The 26,001-nt window shown below is 44.3% G+C and overlaps 1 protein-coding gene across 1 annotated transcript in view; it reads right to left on the bottom strand.

Moving 5' to 3' along the window:
• LOC144130228 (neprilysin-1-like) overlaps positions 1–26,001 on the bottom strand; it is a 159,800-nt gene that overhangs the window by 110,900 nt on the left and 22,899 nt on the right. Inside the window, exons 3-4 of the mRNA XM_077664201.1 lie at positions 13,893–14,030; positions 4,967–5,146 (exon numbers count right to left, since the gene is read on the bottom strand). Of these exons, the coding sequence (XP_077520327.1) occupies positions 4,967–5,146 (180 nt within the window). The 5' untranslated portion in view covers positions 13,893–14,030. The remainder of the gene's footprint in view (positions 1–4,966; positions 5,147–13,892; positions 14,031–26,001) is intronic.

Raw genomic sequence — 26,001 nt, forward strand, 5'->3', positions numbered from 1 at the left:
TAGAACATATTCTTCGGTATCTGTGCGCCTTAGATGGAATGCTTGTTTTGCAGTGTTTTGGATGGCTACTCTAGAAATGAAGATATTGCTGTCTATCCGTGGGCTTTTTGTATACTGTAGTCGAAAGGCAGTTACCGTCTACCGATATCTCCACGTCGAGAAAATTAATTCTCGAGTCGGAGATACTGTGGGGAACCTGATTGAGGGGTGCAGGGCATTAAACTGACCTATGAATTCCAACAGGCTTGCTTCATCATGTTCACATACAAGAAATATGTTGTCCAGGAAACGCTTGCAGAAAAGTGTTCTTTTTTTAACGGTTTCTCAAGGAACGAAATTTCTAGTGACGCCATGAAGATTCCGGCGTAGTTGGGTGCCATTTTTGTGCCTATCGCAGTACCGCTCATCTGGAGGTAGTTCTCACCACGAAACTCAAAATTGTTCGAATTAAGGACCAGTTCAAGAAGGATGAAAAGAGTTCCATTGTCTATATGTACCGAGGAATTTGAGCTTTCGAAGGCTGCCAGCGTTACTGCTATGCCGTCGGCGTGCGGGATGTTTGTATACAGGAAGCAAACATCCATATTCGCTAGAAGGCCTCCTGTGGGGATGATCAAGTTGTAAATCTCCCGAAGGAAATGACTTGTGTCCTTGATGTAAGAAGGAAAATTGGGAGGGATGTCCTTGATGAGAAAGTTGATAAAATTAGATATGTTCTCCGTCACAGCCCCATTGCTGGACACGATTGGACGTCCAGGATGTCTGGCCTTACGTATTTCGAAGAGGATGTGTATATATATATATATATATATATATATATATATATATATATATATATATATGTGTGTGTGTGTGTGTGTGTGTGTGTGTGTGTATACTGATACCTAAACACTTACAAAGCAGCATAAAAAACAACTATGCCGCCGGTGGGATCCGACGCGCGGGATCTGAACGTTTGTAAGTAGTTTTTTTTAAGCGACAGATTAATCGCACCATTATTCTCCCACTAATCAGGACTAAATATAAAAAAAGAGACAAACATTCCCCTATGCACCTTAGTTTCTGTGACTGTTAGCTTCCTTCATATGTTTGTCAAACGAGCACCGCATTTAATTCGCCTTGTCTGCTCATAGCTTAACGAGGGTCTCGGTTCTGGCAGTCATGATACCATAGGTAGCATAAAAGGGCACTCGCAGTTTCTGCCCTCGCCATTAGAGGACGTTCCACGTAACACTCGCGTTAATGGAGGATGTGCTGCGTCCAGCGCTATGGACGAGGGTGACGCTGGTGAACACTCTCAAGGTTCGCTTACACGCAGTAAACATAAATACCCACGAGAGCCGCAGATTGGACAACCGTCGCCGTAGCTGAGTTGGTAGAGCACCGGCCTTTATATTTGGAGGCCATGGATTCGAATCCCACCGGCGGCATGGTTGCTTTTTCTGCTGCTTTATAAGTAATTTCCTTTAAGGGCACAGGGTAAGGTAAAATTAGAAATATTCGTTTTTTTTCTTTTGGAATTTTAGAAGTTCAATTCTTTCTACACATGTTCCATGATCGCACTTTCCTCAGAAAGCCATAATTACGGCTGAAAAACGCTTTTTCCGAAACCAAGTAGTGAGCGGCCACGCCCTCTTTCAGGATTAACGTCAATTTTTTCAACCAAAAAGTCCACCACCTGATTTCAAAACTTGTCTAAAATTAGCTACATATAAAAAATTGTCTGGCAACTATTGTACAGCTCCTCTTTTTTAGCCAAGACAATCCTGAGACGCTTTGCACGTTTTTTCCACGTTTCTGCAACCTTCATGCAGCTGCGTCTGAGTGCTATCCCTTTCGATCAGTATTGTAAATTGTGCCGGTGTTGGTTGCTGCTGACGTACTATGGTTTGGCCATCAGAAGAAATGTAGGAAACCTGGATGAAATGCGAAAGGCCGCTTGGGCAACCTTCTTCCACTTATCGGCCACAGACGATGACCCATGCCATGGACTTTGCCCAAAGGGACCTGATACGTGGTGTGCCTTCAACAGAAGTCAGTCAGAGGGCAAGCCATTTTTCCACAAGGAGAGTTTGCCTGCACCTGTCTTGGAGGCTATCAAACCCATTTATAGGGAGCTATCGAAGGCTGAGCTCCTAGAGAAGTGCCTGCATGGGCGAACTCAAAATGCAAATGAGTCGTTCAACCATGTTGTTTGGGAACGCGCGCCAAAGAATGTGTTTGTTAGGCTTCGGACCCTACGGATGGCAACACTGGATGCTGTTCTTTCATTTAATGATGGTAGCATCGCACGGGCCAACGTTTTGAAGGCGTGTGGATTGAACCCAGGGAGCAACACCATCAAGTGGCTGAGGGAAGCTGACCATAAGTGCATGTACTTTGCGGACCGAGCAACACGACAGCTTACAAAAGAGGCCCGACAGTCAAAACGACAAGCCGAAAAGCGAAAAAATGACGGCGACAGTGACTACGAAGCAGGGGGCTATTAAACCAATTACTATGGAGGCGTTTCTGCGAATAAAAAATGGTTTTGCACATCTTTTTTCTCTTTACGCTCTATTATCTCAAAACAGTGTTTTTTCTTACAAAGGTACCATTATTTCCAATGCCTTTCAAGACAGATGGCTGATTTTTTTTTGCAATCATCTACATAAGTGTTGCCAACTGCTGAACTAGAATTCAGCAATTTCACTGAGCAGTTATTCTGTTATGAATTTTGAAATGCGCAAAGAAAGGCCAGATTTGTGTACTACCGGAAAATTTTTTATTAAAAATCGAATTTTCAACACATTTCAAATATTCTAGTTCAGTAAAAAGAGCACAAAATTTGGCAAACACTGATATATGTATTATTAGGCTACTGTTATTAGTTAGTGAGAAACATGTACCTCAACATGGCCTAAAATGCATGGGAAGTATAGGGCTTACCCTGTGCCCTTAACCGACAGATTTATCGAAGCATTATTCTCCCCCTAATCAGCACTAACAATAAAAAAAAAGAAACATTCCCCTTTGCCCCAAGGTTTCGGTGACTGTTGGCTTCTTTCAATTATTTGTCAATCGAGCGCCTCATTTTCCTTACCCTGTCTACTAATATATATATATATATATATATATATATATATATATATATATATATATATATATATATATATATATATATATATATATATATATATATATATATATATATATACGCATTATACTTATGAAGGGAGCCAACAGTCACCGAAACCAAGGTTCATTGGGTAATCTTTTTTTTTTAATGTGTTGTGCTTATCAGTGGGCTAATAATACTGAGATGAATCTTTTGCTTAAAGAAATTTACATATAATGTATTTGTTTTTCTGCTGCTTTAGAAGTAAATTTCTTTAAGCGATAGAATAATCTAAGTATTAATATCCCACTGATAAGCACAACACATTAATAAAAATATTCCCCTATGCACCTTGGTTTCGGTGATTTGGCTCCCATCATAAGTTTGTCAAACGAGCAGCTCATTTCCTTTAACGTGTCTGCTAATATATATATATATATATATATATATATATATATATATATATATATATATATATATATATATATATATATATATATATATACCAATGAGATTGCAGATAACAAACTGTACAGTCCGTTTGTTCACAGACGACTGCATTATTTACAAGCATGTCATGTGTCATGAAAAGCAAATAATTCTTCACAACGCACTCGTGCAAGTTTCTGAACGGTGTCTGTACTGGCAAATGACGCTGAACCTATTTAAGGACGTCTGTTTGAGAGTGGCTAGAAAGAAAAACCCTCTGATTTATAGAATGAAAAACCGTCTGATTTACACAAACGTATTTCAACATCAGACATAAAGAGAGTAGACAAGCACAAACGCTTGGGTATTATAATGTCAGTTTAAGTTTTCAATGTTATTTTTTCCTCACTTTTATAAAAATTTGAAAATGCCTAAGCATTATGATTGTACCAGCGAATTATTAATGTTTAAAGTGTTATTTGTAGTGCATTGCATGTGTTTGCTATTAAAATGGAACTGAAGAGATTTTCGAATTCGATTAGCTTAGAGGGGTCGAATTTGTGAAACGCGCAAGTAAAGAATGTGAGGCTTTTCGGGCTACCATTTGAAATGGTGGCGTAATCGCAGTGTATATCCACGACGGCTTTCAGGCTTTGCAGCGCACAGCGCTGGGTTGGGGACGCATGATGATGTCGTCTAGAGTACCGGTAGATTACCAACGCTGTTTTTGAAGGAAGAAAACCAACACCACCGAAGGGAAAACCATCGGGCGTTATTTGGCGGCTTCCGGCGGGCACGACAAGGTGCGGGTGAAGGTTACGGAGGTTTGAAATCTCACCGTCCGTGACGTCACACCGAGCTTCTCTACACGTTTACTAAGCCACGAGGAGAAGCATATGCTTAAATCAAATTACGTAATGATTTAAAGGGCTACGTAGACTGCATAGACACAGGCTATATAGATTTTATTCCACGAATATCCTGTAATTCTGAAAAAAAATAGTTCACCTGCCCCTTATTTGCGCCTGCTAATGATAGTGCATTTTGCTTTTTATTTAATTGTTGTGGAAGAATTGTTCATGGTTTTTATTTAATAATAGATGTGTTTTTGTATAAAATCACTCCTGATTGTGTTGAGAGAGAATTAAGAGCAGTAAGCTCCATAAAAGTAGATTTTCTTCCCGCCTCTTCTTGGATGACAAACGAAAATAAATTTAATTACAAACATGCGCATAGTACATCCATGCGTCAACATCAGAAGCAGGTGTTCTGCCTTATCTACTTGATCATCCTATCATTATCGTTTTATCTCACAGGTGTTATCATTTTACATCTACAATGTTAATCAGTGAAACTCAAAAGCCAAGCTGTCCGTCAAGCCGCAGAAATTTTCAAGTGATCCTAATGAATATACTGCAGTGCTGCAGCGGGCCAACTTACGATAATGGAACGCTTTTCGTCTAGGAATTCCACCCTTGATACTTCGAACTGGTAGACAGGTGGCACGTTGTATTCTAAGGATGCTTGTACAAGCGTGTCGGCCGCATCGAAACCATCGCCGTCAGCCATGGCCGCCAAGTCAAGCTTGAGAGACTGCAACCACTTCTTGAGATCAGGCATCTGCAAGTAAGACCACTCCGTTTCCAGGCTGATTGTGTTGACAGGCCAAGTAGTCACACTAAGATGGTTCGCGTTTTTTCTGGGGCGATAATAACAGAGAACAAACATACTTAATTATTGACTCCTACGTTCTGTACCATTTGCACTAATTATTTATTTTTTTGTTTAATCGCTGCTGCCAACGTCGGTAGGCTCAGGAAGAGGAAGCAGTGCAAAATGCAGTATGTCAGAGTCATGCGATCTAACAGTAACTAGATATAGTAACACTTCTGACAACAACTAGAAATTATAAAAAAGACAGAACAACACATGCATGTATTACAAAACGAAGTTGGGAAACAGAATGCAGTGAAAGAACAGCGTCTACAGTGCCGTCCGATGGCGCTTTTATTCTTAGAAGAGTTTTGTTCATTTTTGTACTGTCTTAATGTCATATTAATAATGACACTCCATGAAAATTACAAATGGAGTATTCTTTATCAAATGCCAAGTATACGAGTATATATCCAGGTATGTACACACGATTTGACAAAGGAGCACAGACTTCGTCAAGCTGTGTCGTCTTCGCCATTTTGTTCGTTGTCCTGACCTATGGAATGATGTCGAATAAATTGAGTTGAACCTCGTACATCCTATGGCATTCAGAAACTGGCTCACCAAGTACCCGATACATCAAATACTTATCCATACATAACGAAAACTAACAGCCACCGAAACTAAGAACCATAGGGGAGGTTTTTTTCAAATTTGTGGTGTTGGTTACTTGGAAATAATAGTGTAATTACGTTATGGCTTAAAGATAACTGATAAAAACAGAAGGAAAAACCGGCACGTGGCGCTTGAGGAATTCAAACCCACGGCCTCCAAATTTCGCGTCCGGTGCTCTAACGACTGACCTGCCACGACGGATGTCTAATCTGCTTTCGGGGGTATTTATGTGAAGTTTAACAGAACTTTGACATTGTTAATTAAGCTCGGAGGTCATGTGTAAGTATCCCTCCGACGCCACGCGCTTGACTTTTTTTCTATCTTGTTATGAAATATTTTAGGCCAGTAAATAATTCCGCTATTAAATTCCAAGTACTCAAAACCACATATTGGAAAAAAACCTCCCGCATGCTCCTTGGCTTCAGTGCCTGTTGGCTTCTGTCATTTATGTAATAACGAGCACCTCTGTTCCTTTGCCTGGTCAGCTGAGATACAGACAATGGTACGCGAATAAAGAGAATCAGTAGAAATAAGTTAAACCTTTAACCTTCAAATAACTTGCAAAATTGTACCAAAATAGGCAAATTTTTTTGGCGAATGGAACCCAAAACTATTTGTTGTCAGGCTTAAAATACGCGCTGAAGGCGCCGAACGCTTTCATTGACAACTAACGGCTTCTAGCGTTGATGATTGCAGCCAATGTAATTGCCGACCTTAACTCGTCAATGGCGGTGGGGAGGGGAAACGCAACTAGCCATTGGCGACACTGGTACAATCTCCCATGACGAGTACAGCTCGGGGTTGGTGTTTAATATGTTAAAAGGAGGACGCATGATATGCTCGTCCGGTAATTCTTAGGGCTGCTGGTTATACCTTCTGCGGGTCATTAATGTTACTCAATACAGGCTCTGTTTTTAAAAGATCTTTAAGCAGTAATACCGAGTAATACTTGTTGGAGGGATAGTTGGTGCATCTTCCAAAAAAGGGCTGTAGCGACGAAAAGGACAACACATAGCGCATCTCCCGTCTCGCTTGCTACGTGCTGTCCGCTTCGGCGCTACAATTCTTTTCTGGCACTTGAAGCACACGTTGCTGGCCTCTCGCGTGGATTCCACAGCATGGCCAACGTCTTTTATGCAACGCCTTTTATGCGATGCGACGCAATCGCAAGGTCGTTATTTAAATAAAGAAAGCTAACTGTTCATTATTTAAGCGCTACTTGAAAGAGGGTCCTCAACGATGCCTACAGGCGTTGTAATTAACAATATGAGGTGAAAACACCGGTGCTCAGCGCTAATAACTAATTATGAACGGATTCATTACACCAGTTTCGGTCTCGGTCGGCGCCAGCAGTGAAGCAAACCTTTAAGGCATCTCCGGCAAGCACTGGTTGTTCATGATAACAGTCACCGCGTTTAGTGACGTCCAAATAATTGACACAAGTTCATCGCGCGGTCACTCGGTGTGGGTGGAATGCCGAGCCCCTTAACGGACAACATTCGAAGTGATTATAAATTAGGTTGCTCTCGAAGCATGCAAGTGCAACTTGTTAGAATGCAACTTTTTACGGTCAAGAAGGAAATAATATCGCGTGTTTGGTTTAATATTAATAATAATAATTGGTTTTTGGGGAAAGGAAATGGCGCAGTATCTGTCTCATATATCTTTGGACACCTGAACCGCGCCGTAAGAGAAGGGATAAAGGAGGGAGTGAAAGAAGAAAGGAAGAATAGGTGCCGTAGTGGAGGGCTCCGCAATAATTTCGACCACCTGGGGATCTTTAACGTGCACTGACATCGTACAGCACACGGGCGCCTTAGCGTTTTTCCTCCATAAAAACGCAGCCTCGAAAATTCGGTATCTGGGCCGGTTTTAGGAGGAAAGTTTAAATGCGAAATTGAACGACGGTTTGAGATATAGAAAGTCATAAAGATGTTGAATAAGCTGTTTTTTCCAATTTGCACATTCAATAAGTGGCACCGCTGCACAGGATGTCACGGAAAAAAAATATGAGCGTATTCTAGCGCAGTAAACTCAGGATATGCGTTAGTATTATCTGGCAGCCTAATGAGTTCTGTAAACAGTTTACTCTTTCGACGTGTTGATAACCTGTTCTGATTAAGACATCTTCAAAACTAAGCTTGCCTTCGATGCTGACGGCCTTCAGTTTATCAATTAAGTCTTGAGAAACTAAAACTAAATATCATATTATTTATTTATTTTTACTTAATGCAGTTCCTATCGGGATTATTGCTAGAGTGGGGTTAACAATTCCTGCAAAAACGGCAACATACAACATACATCCAAAAAATATTACATCTGACATGTTTGAATACACAGCGCGAACAATGTATTTGGCTGTAACTAATAAACTAAAGCAATGCACAATGAACACAACACAAAAGAAAACAACAAGTGGCACCGATAGCTGTAAAAAAAGATTTTAATGGATGAGGCTGCGTTATGCCAGGAATTAAGCTTAAATGTTGAATAGTAACAGGAAAAAAGCTGTATTTGAAATTATTAGTACGGGCGACGTATGGCTTAATATTAAATCTGCGATCACTCATGGTTTATAGGAAAATATCAGGGGTAAGATAGACGTTAGGTGTTCCATGATAAATAGAATTGACGATGGAGTGCAAGAATATCAGTGAATCCACGTGACTGCGCACAGACCGGGGAGTTAGATTCAAAGCGTACAAGGGACAAGGAGATGAAAAATGGCGATCATATCGAGGATATGCAAACCTGATGGCTTCCCTTTGGATGCTCTAGATTTGGTCAATTTCACATTGTTTATGAAGATTCCAGGTGGGAGATGCATATTCAATTTCAGAACGAATTAAGGATTTGTATATCAATAACTTAGTTTCTTTTGGTGCATTAGCCAGCGTGGTGACTGAGTGGTTATAGCGCTCGGCTGCTGACGCGAAAGACGCGGGTTCGATCCCGGCCGCTGTAGTCGAATTTCGATGGAGGCGAATTTCTAGAGGTCTGTGTACTGTGTGATGTCAGTGCACGTTAAATAACCCTAGGTGGTCGAAATTTTCGGAGCACTTCACTACGGCGTCCTTCATAACGTGAGTGGCATTGAGACGTTAAACCCCATAAATCAAAACAAATCATTCCTTGGTGCATTAATTAAACTTCTCCGCAAATACCCAATCTTTAGAACAAATGAAATTAACTTGTTTAGCCTATGACATGTTAGTTGTGAATATAACGCCGAAATACATATATTAGAAATTAATGTGCAATGGTGAATGATTGAAGTCATAATTAAGCAGCGAAGAGGACATGCAGTTAGTGAAAGACATAACTACAGTTTTAGTAAAATATACTTTCATTTGCTTTGTATTACACCAGGTGCAAAAACTAGTAAATGAGATGTTTAGTGTAAAGTGATAAACTTGTGAGTTAATTACGTAATATAATACACAATCATCCGCATTCAGGCGTATTTGTGAAGTGATATGTCGAGGTAAGTCGTTGATGTATAATATTAATGATAAACGGCCAAGTACTGACCCTTGAAGAACGCCAGATAATACATCGACAGGACTGGAGTTAGTACAATTACAGGTAACAAACTGAGTGGTGGGAAAGATAACTAGCAATCCAATTAACCAAGCAAAGATTTTTTAAAATGGTGGTTAGTTTGCACATCACATTAGAATGTATTACAATGGCAAAACTTTAGAGAAATCTAAATATGGCGTCCGCCAAGGCTCCAGTATCGAGGGTAGAGGAAATGTGCACAAATTCAATTATTTGTGTTAGGCTGCTGAAACGTCGAAATTCATACTGAAAGTTTGAGAGCACATTGTTAGATTCAGGAAATTCTACTATATGTTTGTGAATTATGTATTCCAATATTTTACACGAATACGACGTTAATGAGATTGGTCAGAAATCAGATAGAAGCTGTTTGTTACCGTATTTAAATAATGGAAGCACCCCCCCCCCCCCCCACCTAACTTCCAGGACGATGGTACCGCACCAGAGGTTAGCGGCAAACGGAAGATGACGGTTAGATATCGAGCAGTCCATAATGAATGGCGAACAAAGATTGAGTTGGGTATACCATCAGGCCTAGTCAACTTTTTTGTGTCCAATTTCAGTATCAGGTTAAGCACACCCTCTTCACTGATTGTGATATCATCAATTCAGTTTGACATGTCAGGAGGACCAAAGGCTGGAACTTCGTCGGTGTCAGATAAAAACAAGGATTGGAAGTAGGCATTGAACGCGTTAAATATTTTTACCGGATCATTAGTGGCTTCGTTACGGATGATGAAAGACGAAGATGCTGACCGTTTCGGTAAAACTGCCAAAATTTTTGGGGATTACTTTTAAGAGGACTACCAAGCTGGCAGTTGAAAAAACGGTCTTTCGCTAGAGTAGTTATTAATCGAAGCTCGTCCTTTGCTCTGTTGAACCGGACCATGCTGACAGGATCATTTAAGCGTTTGGTGCGCCTCAGGCGGCGGACACTGCGTGATGCATTCAGAATGTCACGAGACATCTAAGGGACCTCGGAATTTTTTTTCTTCGTTTCGAAAGGAACAAAACGCTGTATGCAGTTTTCAACAATGTTTTCAAAGTAGCAGACTAAAGTGTCGATAGCACCCCTGTCACTAATCATGAGAAACGGTTTGAAGGCATCAGCAAGACTGTGAGTGATAGCAATGTTGTCGGTGCGATTCAAGTCAGGAAATGCAGTCAAAGTGTAACGTGGAACAGAAACGGAGCAGTTTAACGAAGCAACCACCGCCTTATGGTCGGAAATGCCTTCGACAACTTCGTATTCGCAACGTGTTCCACAAAAATTAGACCCTAGAAAAATCAAGTCAAGTAGCGAATCAGGCTTGTAGCTTCGTTAACTGTTTAAGGCCAAAGACCAAAGAAATGTTTCTCAACTCACGGCAGATACTGGCTTCTCGAGCAGAGAAAGAAAGTGTGGGCCAATGGATGCCTGGAGCGTTGAAATCACCCGTTAAAATTAGATTAGAGGAGTTGAACTTTTGAGTATTTCAATAATCATTTCGAGTGTGCAATATTTGTGCAGAAGAACCAGGACGAAAGTAAATATTACCAACTAGAATGCACTGCCTGCTAAGAAATAGTTTTCACCAAATGGATTCGACTTTTGGAGAGGCCGCTGAGATCGTGAACTTGTGTTCAAAGCGAAAGAGAGCGCAACATCACCCCATTTGCCATATTGCCTGTCCGCCCGCACCGCCACGTAGAGAGAAGGCGTAAATTCGGAACCATGAATGCCATCGTGCAGCCACGTTACCGTGATCCCCACAACGTCAAGGGAACAAGAAAGAGTAAGGGACATAAAATCTGCATATTCATTTGTTATACTTCTAGCGTTAATGTTCAAAACAGATAACTTTTAATGTGCGCATTTGGGCTGTCAAGGGGCAGCAGCCGGCGATGACGTTTGTGATGGCGATGGTGAGGTGGCAGATGGCGAGCCTGTGGGTCTAGTGGAGAAGCTACGGGCATTTTCAGGGGTATCCGAAGAAGTGTTCCAAACATAACGAACTTTGTCGATGAAAGCGAAACGCTCGAAACGCAGCTTCACCACAGAATCGCCGTCAGGAAAGGGCTTTGACGTGTCCCAAAGATTTTTGCGAAGTAAGCGATCAATAAGGAAGTAATCTTAGGTTGCATGATAATCAGTATTTAAAGTGATAAGTATTTTGGATTATAGCGATTTTCTCAGAGCAATCCAAGATTTTCAGGATGACAGGGCGCGCGCGGTCATCACGTGGCCTACCGATCCAATGACACCACTCAATTCTCGGCCGTTCAGTCTTCATGTTCTCGTAAATCAGATTTATATCTTTGCTCAAAAGGCCTTCGCCGCCTTCACCTGATTCCTTGGGGAGCCCATGAAGGTTGTGTTATTTTGCCGAGATCGGTTTTCCAGATCACCGTTCTTCTTGCTTAGCTGCACCACAGCATCGTTTAAAGAATAAATCCCAGAACGCAGTTTATCGCCCAGTTCGGCCGGTGAGGACTCAAGCGCAGCCACACGAGATTCAATACCTCCGAGACGATCATCTATAGATTTCTTCAATGTTCTTAAGTCTGCAACATCACACGCAACTGTTTCTTGCTTTCTAGAAGTTCGTAGAGCTTTTGAGCAATTCTAATGTTCTCGGAAGTATCAGGTGCAAGAGCGCCTATCTGAGAGCGCGTCTGAGTGCATAACGACAGACAACCCGGGCTCGGTTGAGTTCTGAACGATGACGTATTTGCAGGAACTTTCATGGATGGACCGGGGTTCATTTCCACGTCACCGCTTAAAGAACCCGACTTAAGCAATGCGCCATGCGTGATGAGCAAGACACAGCAATATGTGAACACAAGAGCAACAGTAAAAACCGATCATCTGATCTAATACAGCGAGCACCTATGCGGTTACATACCTGCAGAAAGAAGAATGTACAGGTAAGCATCCTGCCGGTACTGCTGCTCTCTAGCCCACTTGAAGAAGAGTTCCGAGAACAGCGCTTTTCTATCCTTAACAGTTGAATGGCTAGTTTGCTAAGGCCAGATAACCGATTTTCTTAAGGGTAACTGAGTGGATTCCAAGAGAACGTAAGCGTAGCAGGAGCGGTAGAAAGTTGTTGGATGGATGAGAATAAGAAGTTTGCTGGGTACAGCAGCCACAGCTGGCACAGGAAAGGTTTAATTAAGTGGACAGACATGGGAGGGACATTTGCCCTGTGGTTGGCGTAGTCAGACTGATGATGAAAGTTTCTTTCAGATTAGGATCTTTTAAATTTCTGTGCAAATAATGTCCGCTTTGCCGCACTTCGTACCTTCACAGAGAACCGCGAAATTGTTTTCATTGCATATAAATAAAATATCGGCGTTACAAGCATTGCACAGTCTATGGTTTATGGTTTATGGGGGCTTAACATCCCAAAGCGACTCAGGCTATGAGGGACGCCGTAGTGAAGGGCTCCGGGAATTTCGACCACCTGGGGCTCTTTAATGTGCACTGACATCGCACAGCACACGGGCCTCTAGAACTTCGCCTCCATCGAAATTCGACCGCCGCGGCCGGGATCGAACCCGCGTCTTTCGGGCCGGCAGCCGAGCGCCATAACCACTCAGTCACCGCGGCGGCTCATTGTACAGTCTAGTCGCAACTAATAGTCTGTGTTTTTTCCGGTTTTCTTCAACATTTTAGCGTAATATTCTGCTGCATTTTGGTCTTTTTTTGCCACTTCTTTTGTCCTTTTTTTGTGCACCATGTTTTCGTGAATGGGCAACAAAATTTTCTCCACCATTGTTTCTGCTTTTGAAGTTAATGCTCTCTGCATGCAATTTTCTAACAGGATGGGCTTCATTCAGGGGTGTGGTTCTTTCCACTTATCTTTCCAAAATTTATCCACTTCCCTGAAATAAAAGAAATGAGCTGCACTTCATAGCGCGCATTATAAAGGTTCAGGCAGTGACTTAAACGCACAACCTACAAGTCGCATGTCGAGACATCTGTACGCAAAATAAAATCGTCACATCTTCAGCATTTGTCCAGCGTTCTACGTCAGGTTGTGTTGGGTGTTACGAGTAGTCTCTGAACTTACCTAACCAATAGATGACCTTTTGGGGCATTGTATGTAAACAAAATTACATTGTTTAGTTCTTGCTCCTCACCAGCCAATACTCACAATAAGACTTCAAATGGTCGGGGAACGTTCGAGTAATATATATATATTTATGAAATACTACGAATAAATAATACAAAACAAATATAGCAATCAAAAGCTAATCATCAGGTAGGAGAAAAAAAAATTGTAATTCCACTGGGAGGAAGTGATGGTGAACGCTACTGCCCTTTCATTTTTTCTGCAACACTTACCGTCTGTGTGAGACATGTATCGTGTTCATTTACAAAGTGACGCTATTCGCCACCAAAGAACAGTTTTTTCGATGCGTCCCATACCTCGTACTCTGCGTTTTGGCGTCCATTCACAACAGATGCTTCTCGATGATGTGCACAACAACGTACCTCATCTCTCCCCTGATCGATGAGAGATGTGCACGCCTGGAACAACCCTGCGGCTTTCTGCCACGCTGTCTGTCCCTTACTCGGAACGATGGTTGCAGCCAGCCCACCACGTATATAGCTTAGTGCGGTTGTTTGGACCTGCGAAAGCAAGACGATAACGCAAAAACCGCTTTCGTGATCATTTGTCAAGCCAAGCAGCGCAAAGCGTTCAACATGGCTGAAAGTGATCGCCACCAGCCATTGTCATCCTGATTGGAGTATATAAGACTGCTTCTTTGGTGAAATTTGAAGTGGTCGGCGGATTTACCAATCATTGTCGTGAATATGCACACTCTGTAGCCTGCCTGAAATTCGTACCCAACGTATGCAATCACACAAAAAGTGGGAGTTTTCTTGGTGAACATTGTCTTAAGTCTCAGAACACTCACCTGTAGCGGATGCAAAAATATAACAATGTCACAAGCCTCCTCAAAGCCGTCACAACAAAGTTGGAAGAGCTTTTTTCTCCATTTTCAAAAAATAATTTTTTGGAGTATTCTCAGTATGCTTCACAGTTCTCCTGCCGCCCGCAAGAAGCATCAGCGATTGGAAACGCATCGCTTCAATCAATGGTCGTCAATCGCCTTCAATTAAATGATTATTAAATTCATAATTCTACACTGAAGCTATGACACGGACAAGAAGAAAATTGTACAATGCGACCTTGTGACCCATCAGTGTTCGTGTAAGTAAAAAAAATTACCTGGGCGCACTTTCCTCCACGCATTTCTAATTTGTCCTTGCTAATGAAAGCTCACCAAGCGGCATAAAACATTCACTAAATAGGAACACCAATTTATACTAGATTCATGACTGAGGGAGTTGGGAAAGCACATACGGCATTTTTACCGGAGGCAGAAGTTCGATAAGGGAGAAAAATGACGCAAAGTGAACGCCTATCATGCCACTGCCCAATTCGGTATCTCAAGTATAAATCCGTGTGGCTGAAAATCACCGCAGCCACGTTCGCCAGGCCATCTCTTCACTTCCGTAAGAAAATTTCCACCTTCAGCTTTAAACAACATAATACGCACAGTAAAGCAATATTATCGCGGTGAATTAAAGCCTCAGCAATGCACATAGAAATAGGAGGCATAACATATCCTAAATGAATCTAAGAAAACACACGCGTGGAAGTAATTGCGTACAGATGAGACATTTCGGCAGTCACCTTGCCACTTGACATGAACAATCTAGCGAGAAGCTGACACCGTCCGGCTAGGCCACATGTCCATCACGTTTGCGCTCTGCATCACGCATAGCTGCGTCTTGTCGCCGCTCTGTGTTTCGCTACCAGTTATGAGTGCATTTGCGAGTGGCCGGGGACGGATGCTCGGAAAGTACTGCCTCCTCAAGGCAAAACTCTCCTCTAGTTGCTCGTCGTGTCTATACAGTATATCTATATGGATAAACGTATAGCCCCACCCCACTGATAATCTGCTGCGTTAGCCGCGACGAAGAGTTGGTTGCAGGCGGTTGCGCGAGGAATGGCGGAGAGGGAATGGGGGTTATCCTGTGACAACTCAGAGGAGCGATGTATTACGTGACGTCCTTTCCATGGTTGAGTTCTTTCACTGCTCCTCGCTTTAATGCACACGCTCAAAGATACTGTCACGTACTTGTTGAAGAGAGATGCTTTAACATTGCCGCCAGTCAAGATCCCGATATGCGATAGTGCGAGCGGTACATCAGCTTCCACATCAGCTTTGCGCCATCTGCCAATACTGGATGCATGGCCGTGGTTGTTTGACATGGCGACAGAATCGCATCCGAGGAAGATTAGAAAAGAAAATAAACAATGGGGACGAAAACGAGCAGTGCGTCACAATTGAAGTGCGCAAAAACTCAAACACGCTTGCCGCATAACGCATACCGAAGCCGCATAGTGTTCTCAATTTCAGACCTGGGCTGTCGAAGTCGCGGCTGCGGGAACCGACTGGAAGTTGGCATCAGTTACACGTCGTTGCACCTCTTAGGGCCGAAGCAGCGGTGGAGCAGCTTCACTGACAAGCATTAGCGACAGACAGATGCCCACACCGAGGCTTGGTCGTTGTGATTGTGGTTACTGCGGTGGTGAAGGCTCCAGCTGCCGCATCGTAGCCCTGCTTCTGCCCGATGTGCACGGGGGCCAGCTGAAGGGCTTTTTTGAGCGGGGTTTGGGAATTTCGCTGGGCTTCTTGTGAGAGCGCGACATGACCTTGGCACGGCAGCACGGCATCGAGGTTGTTGCGAACTTCACGTCCGTACACAAGTAAAAATAGCGTGATATGCTTAGTTTACTGCAGGGCGGTGTTGCACGCAAAAGGTAACATATGGTAGAACCTTATCCCAAGTTTCTGCTGGACATCTGCATGCACTGACAGCATGTCCGCAATGGGGCTGTTTGATCGTTCGGCTTGTTGATTGGTCCGCGGAAGGTACTCTGCGGTCCTGTGCCAGCTCAACTAAAAAAATGTGGTTAATTAGCAGCCCTGCAAAATTCATTGCTCTTTCGCTAATGACGTACGAAGGGGAGCCATACCGCAAATTGATCTTGTGCATGAAAAAAATCAGCGATATCGAAAGGTGTGCCACGGAGGATATTCTTGGTATCGGTATAGCTAGCCAAATTGCAAGTACCAATCAGCATACACTTCTTCCGGTTAGCTCCAAACGGGAAGGCCCATGGAGGTCGCTTCATATTTCGCTTACGGAGCGCGATAGTCTGTTTGAGAAACCTTGCAGGCTTAAGTGGAGGTGTCCCACTATGCTGGGATTCGCGGAAGCTTTTAATGTAGCGTTTGCAGCGGGACAGTTTAGGCCAGTACCACATCTGCCGCACTCTAGCCAGCGTCCGTGAGAAGCCGGTTGCCAGACGTGGGCTTATCATGGCATGGGAGAAAAATATCGGCACGAAGACCGGGTGGAATTGCCGGAAGGTGAGGTCGTTTATGTCCTCTCGAGTTCTTCTCCACGATACCTCGCCGCAGACCGAAGGGTACCAAGGAAGTAGTTTTCGTAATCTGGTTCTGCATCGCCAACGGTGACTGGTCCGCGCGACAGCGTTTCGGCGTCTTCGTGTTTACTGCGAGACTTGAATACTATAGTGACATCGAATCTGGATAATTAGCCAGCCAGCATAGACACTGATTGTTGCTTACGACTTTGAATGAGCTGCCGTATGGACAAGCGCGAAATATTGCGGCGGCCCATATGAATGCAGAACCTTGTTTTTCTCACGTAGAACTGCTTTCAGCGTAGTAGAGTGTGCCACTTGCTTTGGCTATGACCCTCCCGAGGCCCTCGTTGTTTTGGACAAGGACGGCGCCAAGGCCAATTTCCCTGCCGTTGGTGTCCACATCCAGCCATGATGGCCAGACCGTTGAAAGTTTCTATGAGGACGTAGAAACGGCAATGAATAAAGTAAAGTCACAATACACTGCACTAATGGGCGACTTCAATGCGAAGGTGGGCAAGAAGAAGGCTGACGACCACGCGGGAGGTGAGTACGGGATAGGCTCTAGAAATAGCAGGGGGAGAGTTATTAGTCGAATTCGCGGATAGAAATAAATTATGGATCATGAATACCTCCTTCCGCAAACGAGAAAACAGGAAGTGGACCTGGAAGAGACCCAATGGTGAAAATAAAAATGAAATCGACTTCATACTATGCGCTAAACCTGGCATCATTCAGGATGTGGCCGTCCTCGGAAAGGTGCCTTGTAGTGATCACAGAATGGTAAGGTCTCGAATTAGCTTAGACTTGAAGAGGGAACGGAAGAAGCTAGTGAAGAGGAAGACCATTAACGAGTTAGCTGTAAGAGTGAAAGCACAGGAGTTTAGGATAGCACTGCAAACTAGATATTCGGCTTTAACTGAGGAAGACGATCTTGATGTTCATACAATGCGCGATAATCTGGCATCAATAAATACGGAGTGCGCAGTAGAAGTAGGCGGCAGGAAACTTCGACAGGATACCGGAAAGCTATCTCAGGTGACGAGAGATCTGATTAAGAAGCGCCAAAGCATGAGGGCGTCTAACCCTACCCACAGAATAGAACTAAATGTGCTATCAAAGTTAATAAATAAGCGCAAGGTAGCCGACATAAGGAAGTTTAATATGGAGAGAATCGAGTACACTCTAAAAAACGGAGGTAGCCTAAAAGCAGTGAAGAGGAAACTAGGCATAGGTAAAAACCAGATGTTTGCATTAAGAGACAAGCAGGGCAATGTCATTAGAAATATGGGTAAGGTAGTTAACGTATAGCAGAAGAATTCTACACAGACCTGTACAGTACCCAATGTAATCAGAGCGTTAATGAGAATGACAGCAGTGCACAGCAATGCGTCATCCCGCCAGTAACGAAAGATGAAGTAAAGAAAGCCTTAGAAGCAATGAAAAGGGGAAAAGCTGCTGGGGAGGATCAGGTAACAGCAGATCTGTTGAAGGATGGAGGAGACATCGTGCTAGCAAAACTAGCCACCCTGTATACACAATGCCTTATGACCTCGACTGTACCAGAAGCTTGGAAGAATGCAAACATTATCTCAATCCATAAGAAGGGAGACGCCAAGGACTTGAAAAATTACAGGCCGATCAGCTTACTATCCGGTGCCTACAAAGTATTTACTAAGGTAATCGGCAATAGAGTCAGGGCAACGTTAGACTTTAATGAACCAAATGATCAGGTAGGCTTTCGTAAAAAATATTCCACAATAGATCATATTCACACTATCAATCAGGTGATAGAGAAATGTGCAGTATATAACCAACCTCTATATATAGCTTTTATTGATTACGAGAAAGCATTCGACTCAGTGGAAACCTCAGCAGTCATACAGGCATTGCGTAATCAGGGAGTAGAAGAACCTTATGTCAAAATACTGGAAGATATATATAGGAACTGCACAGCTACCATAGTCCTCCATAAAGTCAGCAATAAAATTCCAATAAGGAAGGGCGTCAGGCAAGGAGACACGATCTCGCCAATGCTGTTCACCGCATATTTACAGGAGGTATTCCGAGGACTGAATTGGGAACAATTGGGAATAAGAATAAATGGAGAATACCTAAATAATCTGCGATTCGCTGATGACATTGCCTTGCTGAGTCACTCAGGTTGTGAACTGCAAATCACGATCAATGAGTTAGACAGGTATAGCAGAACGATGGGTCTAAAAATTAACATGCAGAGAACCAAGGTAATGTTCAACAGCCTTGCAAGAGAACAACAGTTCACAATTGGCAGCAGAGCCTGGAAGGTGTGACGAAATACGTGTACTTAGGGCAGGTAGTGACATCTGATCCGGATCATGAGAGGGAGATAACCAGAAGGGTAAGAATGGGGTGGAGCGCATATGGCAAGTTCTCGCGGATCATGAGTGGCAGTTTACCAATTTCCCTCAAGAGAAAAGTGTACAACAGCTTTATCTTACCGGTACTCACCTACGGGGCAGAAACGTGGAGGCTAACGAAAAGAGTTTAGCTTAAGTTAAGGACAACGCAGCGAGCCATGGAAAGAAAAATGATAGGTGTAACGTTAAGAGACCGCAAGCGGGCAGAGTGGGTGAGGGAACAAACAGGGGTTAATGACATCCTGGTCGAAATCAAGGGAAAGAAATGGGCTTGGGCAGGGGATGTAAGGCGAAGGCAAGATAACCGCTGGTCCTTAAGGGTAACGGAGTGGATTCCAAGAGAAAGTAAGCGTTGCAGAGGGCGGCAGAAGGTTAGGTGGGTGGATGAGATTAAGAAGTTTGCAGGCAAAGGGTGGATGCAGCTGGCAAAAGACAGGATTAATGGGAGAGACATGGGAGAGGCCTTTACCCTGCAGTGGGTGTAGAAAGGCTGATGATGATGATGATGGTGTCGACCTCGCTGTCGATCCCCCTGTCGGCCTGTTCGTTGAAGTGCGCACGAAGAGATTATGTTTTAATGCGCTAGCGGCGCACTGAGAATGCCGTTGCTCAGTTGTGCACACGAAGGAGGTTTTTTTAACTCGTGAGATGGTGCAATGGCTCCGCAATCTTGGAGAAAAAAAGCAATAAACAGCCGATAGTACACGCAGACACCCAGAAAGCGCATTTCCATTTTCTTGTCGGTGGGAAAGGGATAACTGGCGACGGCACAGTTTTATCGAGATCCAGCCGCACTCTTTTAGCGCTCACAGCATAACCAAAATATTTCAGTTTTTATTACCTGAACTGGCTTTTCTGGGGCTTTTGTGCAAGGTGAACCAAGTCCAGGGTTTAATGGACAGCCTGCAGTCGCTGGATATGCTGGTAACGTTTCCGAAAAAAACAACGGTGTCATGCAGGTATAAAAAACAGATTGCCGCGCGAAGCCTGTGAATACAGCTTCCATCTTTCGTTGAAACATAGCCGGTGCGGCGCACAGGCGGAATATATGCACTTTTAAGTCCTTACAGGCCACTTGTAGTTAGAACAGCAGTTTTTTTAGTGCTCACGTTCATCGACTTCACTTTACTAATATTCGTTCTTCAACTCCATGGATGCGAAGTATTTAGGGCACCGTAATCTGGCCAGTGAGCCGTCAAGTCGCGTGAACAGGTGGATGCCTTTTTTAACCGAAATTTACAATTAGAAATAGTCTGCGAAGAAACTAAGGGTGTCGTCCTTTTTAACAAGGACGACAGGCAGAAACCACAGTGTTTGGGAAGGTTCAACAGCACCATCGTCAGCATACCCTGAAATTTCGTTAGGATCACTGCCCGTTCTTTTGTGTAAAAACGATAAGGCTGCAGCAGTATAGCCCGAACATTGTTATATAAGTAAAGATGAAGCGCTGAATGATAGGCGTTTTACAAACCTTCGAGGAAAAACAGGGGATGAGTTGAATTCCAGAAAAATTGCTCTAAAGGACGTGGTCTCCACAAACAGGTGGTATGGTGTAAACGGTTTTGAGAAAGAGTTGGTCACTGTCCGCTGCTCCGGGCGAAAAACAGACTGGAACATCGACAAAAGGGTCGGGAGAAGCGATAGCAGTTCCTCGGAGAATTTGCCGGGGCTCATTAGAAAATTAGTGACAAGGGTCGCAGATCGGCCATTACGAGGCGTCTCGGAAATGCGAGCGGAGCAGATGCCTTAAGTAAGCAAGAGTGAGTGGTTAGCCTCTGCGGCTGCTAGACCTCCGTGCAAGTCGTGACAGGCGACCTAAACCAAAACACTGCTCCGTGTTGGCAACGTGAGAATGCCTGCACAAGGTGCGGCACTGTGATTCAGAAAGCTTTGTAGCTATGCAGCTATGGCGACAATTATTTTGCGGAGGTTGATGATTGCATCGCACACTCTCACAGAAAAGCAAAGCCGAGAATGAGATCTTAGGAACAATCACAAAAGCTACTTAACTGACGACGAACCAAAATTCGTTAACTAGAACGTGAGCCGTGCAGACACACATTTGGTGTAAAGATGTCACCACCAGCAGCACGAAGTTACATCGCAGACCAAGGCGTAATTACGTTTTTATGAGAAGTGGTGAATGTACCACTCAAAACCGAATAGTCAGCACAGTTGACTACAAATACACCAAAGCTGTGACCGGCTAGAATAACCGATATGTCCAAAGCAATGCAGTTGTCTAACTTGGATGAAGGCGCAGTAAGTTCTCGATAGGAGATGTTCAGCTCAGCGACTCCCACTGACATCGGCCCTTTATGCTGCTCGTTTCAGTTTTCTCGGCGATGGCTTGGCGACTGGCCCAGTGCTGCTCGCAAGGAGCTCGCGGAACGGCCGGAAAAGATGGCCTTGGGAAAGAGAAGCATTTCTGACGTGGAACACGGGATGGAATTCGCTGTTCGTCCCACAAGAAAGCGCCTAAATTTGCCGGGTCGTTGGCCAAACCGGCGTCTTAGCGAATCGGCGTGAGAGCCCTGCCGGTCGAGGTGTCGATAAGAACAATGACGGATGGCCTCGTTCTTCAGTGTGAAAGCAGAGGGGCGGTCTCTCAGGTGTGCGCTAAACGTCGGTCTTCCTTTGAGGCGCTCGCCCATCGCAGAAATACTTCAGGGGTTCCACCGAGGACAGCGAAGATAGAGGCGTTGCATGAATTGGGGTGGCTAAGCGGGATCCTGATGCCTCCCAACTTTGGCATAGGCTTAAGTCGGACAGTGGGAGTCCTGCAGCATGAGTGGGATTTCGACAATAGGAAAAGGGCCCCGGAACGCCTGCGGCGCCTCCTTGCGAACGAAAGCTGAAGTCTAACCTACCCCAAGCTGCAATGTACTCCAAGATTTAAAAGTTCTTCACGCATGATGGTGGGAATAAGTTCACGATAATCATCAAGATGAATCCCGACGACCGAACACAATGCAGCACACAGTGAAACAGCGTGCACTGGCCGGCCGTGCGTCGCAGTAAGGTGTTGTATGATTTTTCCAATTGTCCTGGCCTGAGCGCAATATACCGCGGATAGTGGGCTGGGCTCGATGCCGGCAAACAGCTGCTCTTTGACGCGACGCATTAAGTGCCGAAGTTTCTTTTTTCGCCATGGCCAGATCAGCTGTCCTCAATTAGCGCGTTATTTCTGTGTACTTTATCTGGACGCTTTCATTCGGCACTTGAATCGGGACTGGAGTGCACGCTCAGCTCATCCGCGGTTATTCAAGTTGGTGTAAGACGCCAGCAGCTGACGACAGAACTCTCGCCACGAGCTTTAAACGCCCTCGATTTTCAAGCAGAATGAGAGTGCCGTCGCCGCGGCTAGAGTGAACTTTGTGGAGTATTTCTCCGTCGTCGCGATGGTAGAAAGCGGCTGAAGGAGCCAGCCTTCCACATTCTCAAAAAGGTCTCCACGAAACGCCTTGGGAAGTCGCGGGGTATGCAAGGTGAAGTAAGCTGTCGTTCCAACGGTCGTTTGCAGAGGATTTGGTGCGGCTGTTGCCGTGGCGGTCTTCAATGTTTCAAGCTTCCGAGACAGTCTCTGGATCATCCGACTGAAGCAGTATATCGGGTTGTGAAGTAGTACTCAGCCGACGTGGCTGCTGTCTACAGGGGTTTCTTGTATAAGCTAACATCAACCCCGCACCTCCACCAGATTCATGCATAATCGGGGACAAAAGTTTGTGGGATGCAAGCTCTTGGAAAAGCGTTTATTGAAACTTCACCTCGCTACCTGGTCACCTGATATTGTATTAATGTATTAAAAGCCTAAATTCCCCTTCCTCTAGCACCAATGTCAGGCGATTGAGTAGCGAGGTGGAGGTACAATAAACGTTTTTCCAAGAAATCGTGCCCCACAAACTTTTGTATTTGATAGTACGTAAATGTTGGAGAGGGGAGCTTTAATGCTCTCAACTAGGCAGAGGAGCTGGCGATTGGGCTGACACGAGATAGCGTGACCCCTATGTTGTTTTCTTCATGGTCAGCTATGCGCCCCCTGGCGATACTAGGTGTCAATTTGCCAACATCCTTACAGCTTCATTCGACTTTTTTATCCTATGCAAGCGACACACCATTCTCATTTCACAACTGTAATTTAAGGACTTAGAACCTCAAATTGACAAAGCCTTCCGAAATCAATACCAATGATGTGCAATAAACTTACTGGTGATTATTCATATTAAAATGAAGCTGTAATTGTCCCTCTTGCGAAAGTCAAAAACCACAGAATGTAAAATCAAAGTAACTTTATAAAGTACGGTGCTTATGCAGCTAAGGTACTTGGCGAATATGTTTTGTTTGGTTTATTAGGCTTTAACGTCCCAAAGCGACTCAGGATTTGAAGGACGCCGTAGTGAAGGTACAGTACACGGGCCTCTAGAATTTTGCCTCCATCGAAATTCGACCGCCGCGACCGGGATCGAACCATTGGCGAATATGTGCCCTACAACAGAATGGTACATGCATTTTAATGCTGGCTGACGGGGCTCTCGCCCTGCTTACTGTTCAAGCTCTCGCCCCTTATAACGCGTTCGCCTGGTTTCCTGAAGTACAATTTAGCCGACGCATCCCCTTCGAGGAGCATATTTTTTGCTAGTTCAAGCAGTACATCACATCGTCGAGTCAGGACGTTCGATTTTCGATCGTGCGAATAATTTCCCGAGGAGAATCACTGGATATGGGTTGCAAAGTTTAGATTTTCATATTGGCAGTCAGAAAGGAAACAGTACAAGTGATGTGTCCTTGTGTTTAACCAACAAAGAACAAACGTACCTAGCAGGTAGATAAAAAATTTGCGGCGGTTCAGCTCTGGTTAAACCTGGAGTGACGCGATAGCTGCAGCTGGCCGAGTTGCTCAGTTGAATTTCCAAGTCATTCTTTTGCCGCTTCGTTGCGCTGGGTCTTCCTTCTTCATCCTCGTCCCACTTGACCCGGCGCATGAGCACAGCTGTTGCAGACCGGTTTCTCCGGCACGCCGCGCCGCCGGCAGCAGCAGCTGCTCCGCACCACGTGGCTAGTCTCGTGACCAACCACGTGAAGAATTACGTGATCAGCAACGGCGCCATGCCACCCGCAGCTGCTCCGCACCACGTGACCAACCACGTGGCAGCGTGGCGGCGCAGCCACCGCGTGGCAGCGCAGCCATAGGGTGGCGGCGCCGCCACGCTGAAGGCTCAAAATGCTACCGTAATGTAGCTATCACTACAAAACAACACATGATCAAGCTGACATTAATAAACGGATCATCATTTCATCAATTCACAAGTAATAGGACGCGCATGCGTCGAATTTTTCGTGCGGCAATGTTTGTTCTAATAAAGCGCAGTAGAAAGTACCGCACCTGTCCGTGTCTGGCACTTCTGTCTTGTGTACCTTTCGTTTACGCTGGTACCCTCTACTTCAAATTCAATTAGTAATATTCATATCAGCTTTTAAAATTTCAAAAACGCACTTCCTTGCGCTGTTCAGCGCCCATCAAATCGTGCAACTTCGTGGCATACGCGCCCCGTGACAATCTCTGCCCCGCCCACGCCGCGGTGCTCCCCGTTTCTTGCGACCTTGCTGCTCCAGAGTGGGCGGGGCAGAGAATATTGACACGTGACACGTGACATATGTCACATGGTCACCATGGTCATATGTCACATGGTCACATGGAAAAGCTCACATGGCTATCGCTAAGGCCAGCTACAAATCTTTCGTTACAGTGAAGCACCTGTCCGCAGCGGTAAAAATGTTAGTAACTCAATCTGCTAATAGCTTTAAATACTAATATAAATCGCGTATTTTCTAACGTCCGCCAACACACGTATTTCTACGCAGCGAAAAGCTTTTCTTCAGATCAAAATCTCCAGTTTGAAATTAGTGACAGGCTTCGCTGAAACACCTGGTATAGCTTTAAATGTCACATGTGCAGAAAAGTCACCTATAGATCAAAAACGGCATGATAAATCACGCTGATAAAGAATTGCTTTACCGCGCCTTCCTTGATCTTTGGGTGCCTTGCATGCACATGTGACGATAGAAGTTATGTACCGGGTGTTTCACCTGAGACCTTCAACAAATTAAATAAACAGTTTTTTTTAGGTTAAAGGCCGCTGTTTTCATCATAGCATTGCGAGTGGCATAGCGCATTCGAGTATTGAGCTTTGTTAACTAGCTACCAGGTTAAACAATACTGAATATGTAACTTTTGCATATTCATATAAGTCTGCTTATTGCTGGAGAGGCTGGTAGCCCGCCGTGGATAACCTCCATATGAGTGTTCAGAATTTCGAAAACGCCGTTACCCCCGGCATTGTGGCCCAGTATATATTTTGGCTGTTTCCACGACATAGGTGCACTGGAGGGGTTGCTCTGCCTGCAAGAGTCTTGAAATCTCGTCTAGTTTGGGAAGATGCAGCCAAAATTTGTTGTGCTACAAGGCCCAGGGTAACTGCGTACTCGAAAGAAGTGTTAGGATATTACGGTGCACTACACGCCTGTGAACAAATAAGGAGACTTGCAGTAATAAATAACACGGCAACTAAACCATACTGCTTAAACAGCACACTAGTTAGCACGTCTTATCTGTATTCTGATGCGCTACACAGCTGATAGTGCTACGGCGAAAAGGCACTCTTCCTGCTCAAACAGCATGTGCGTAAAATTGCAAAACATCTTAGGTACAGTGCAAAGTATGTACAGCATTCCGGAT

Source organism: Amblyomma americanum, chromosome 4 (assembly GCF_052857255.1).
Source record: "Amblyomma americanum isolate KBUSLIRL-KWMA chromosome 4, ASM5285725v1, whole genome shotgun sequence".
Lineage (NCBI taxonomy): Eukaryota > Metazoa > Arthropoda > Arachnida > Ixodida > Ixodidae > Amblyomma > Amblyomma americanum.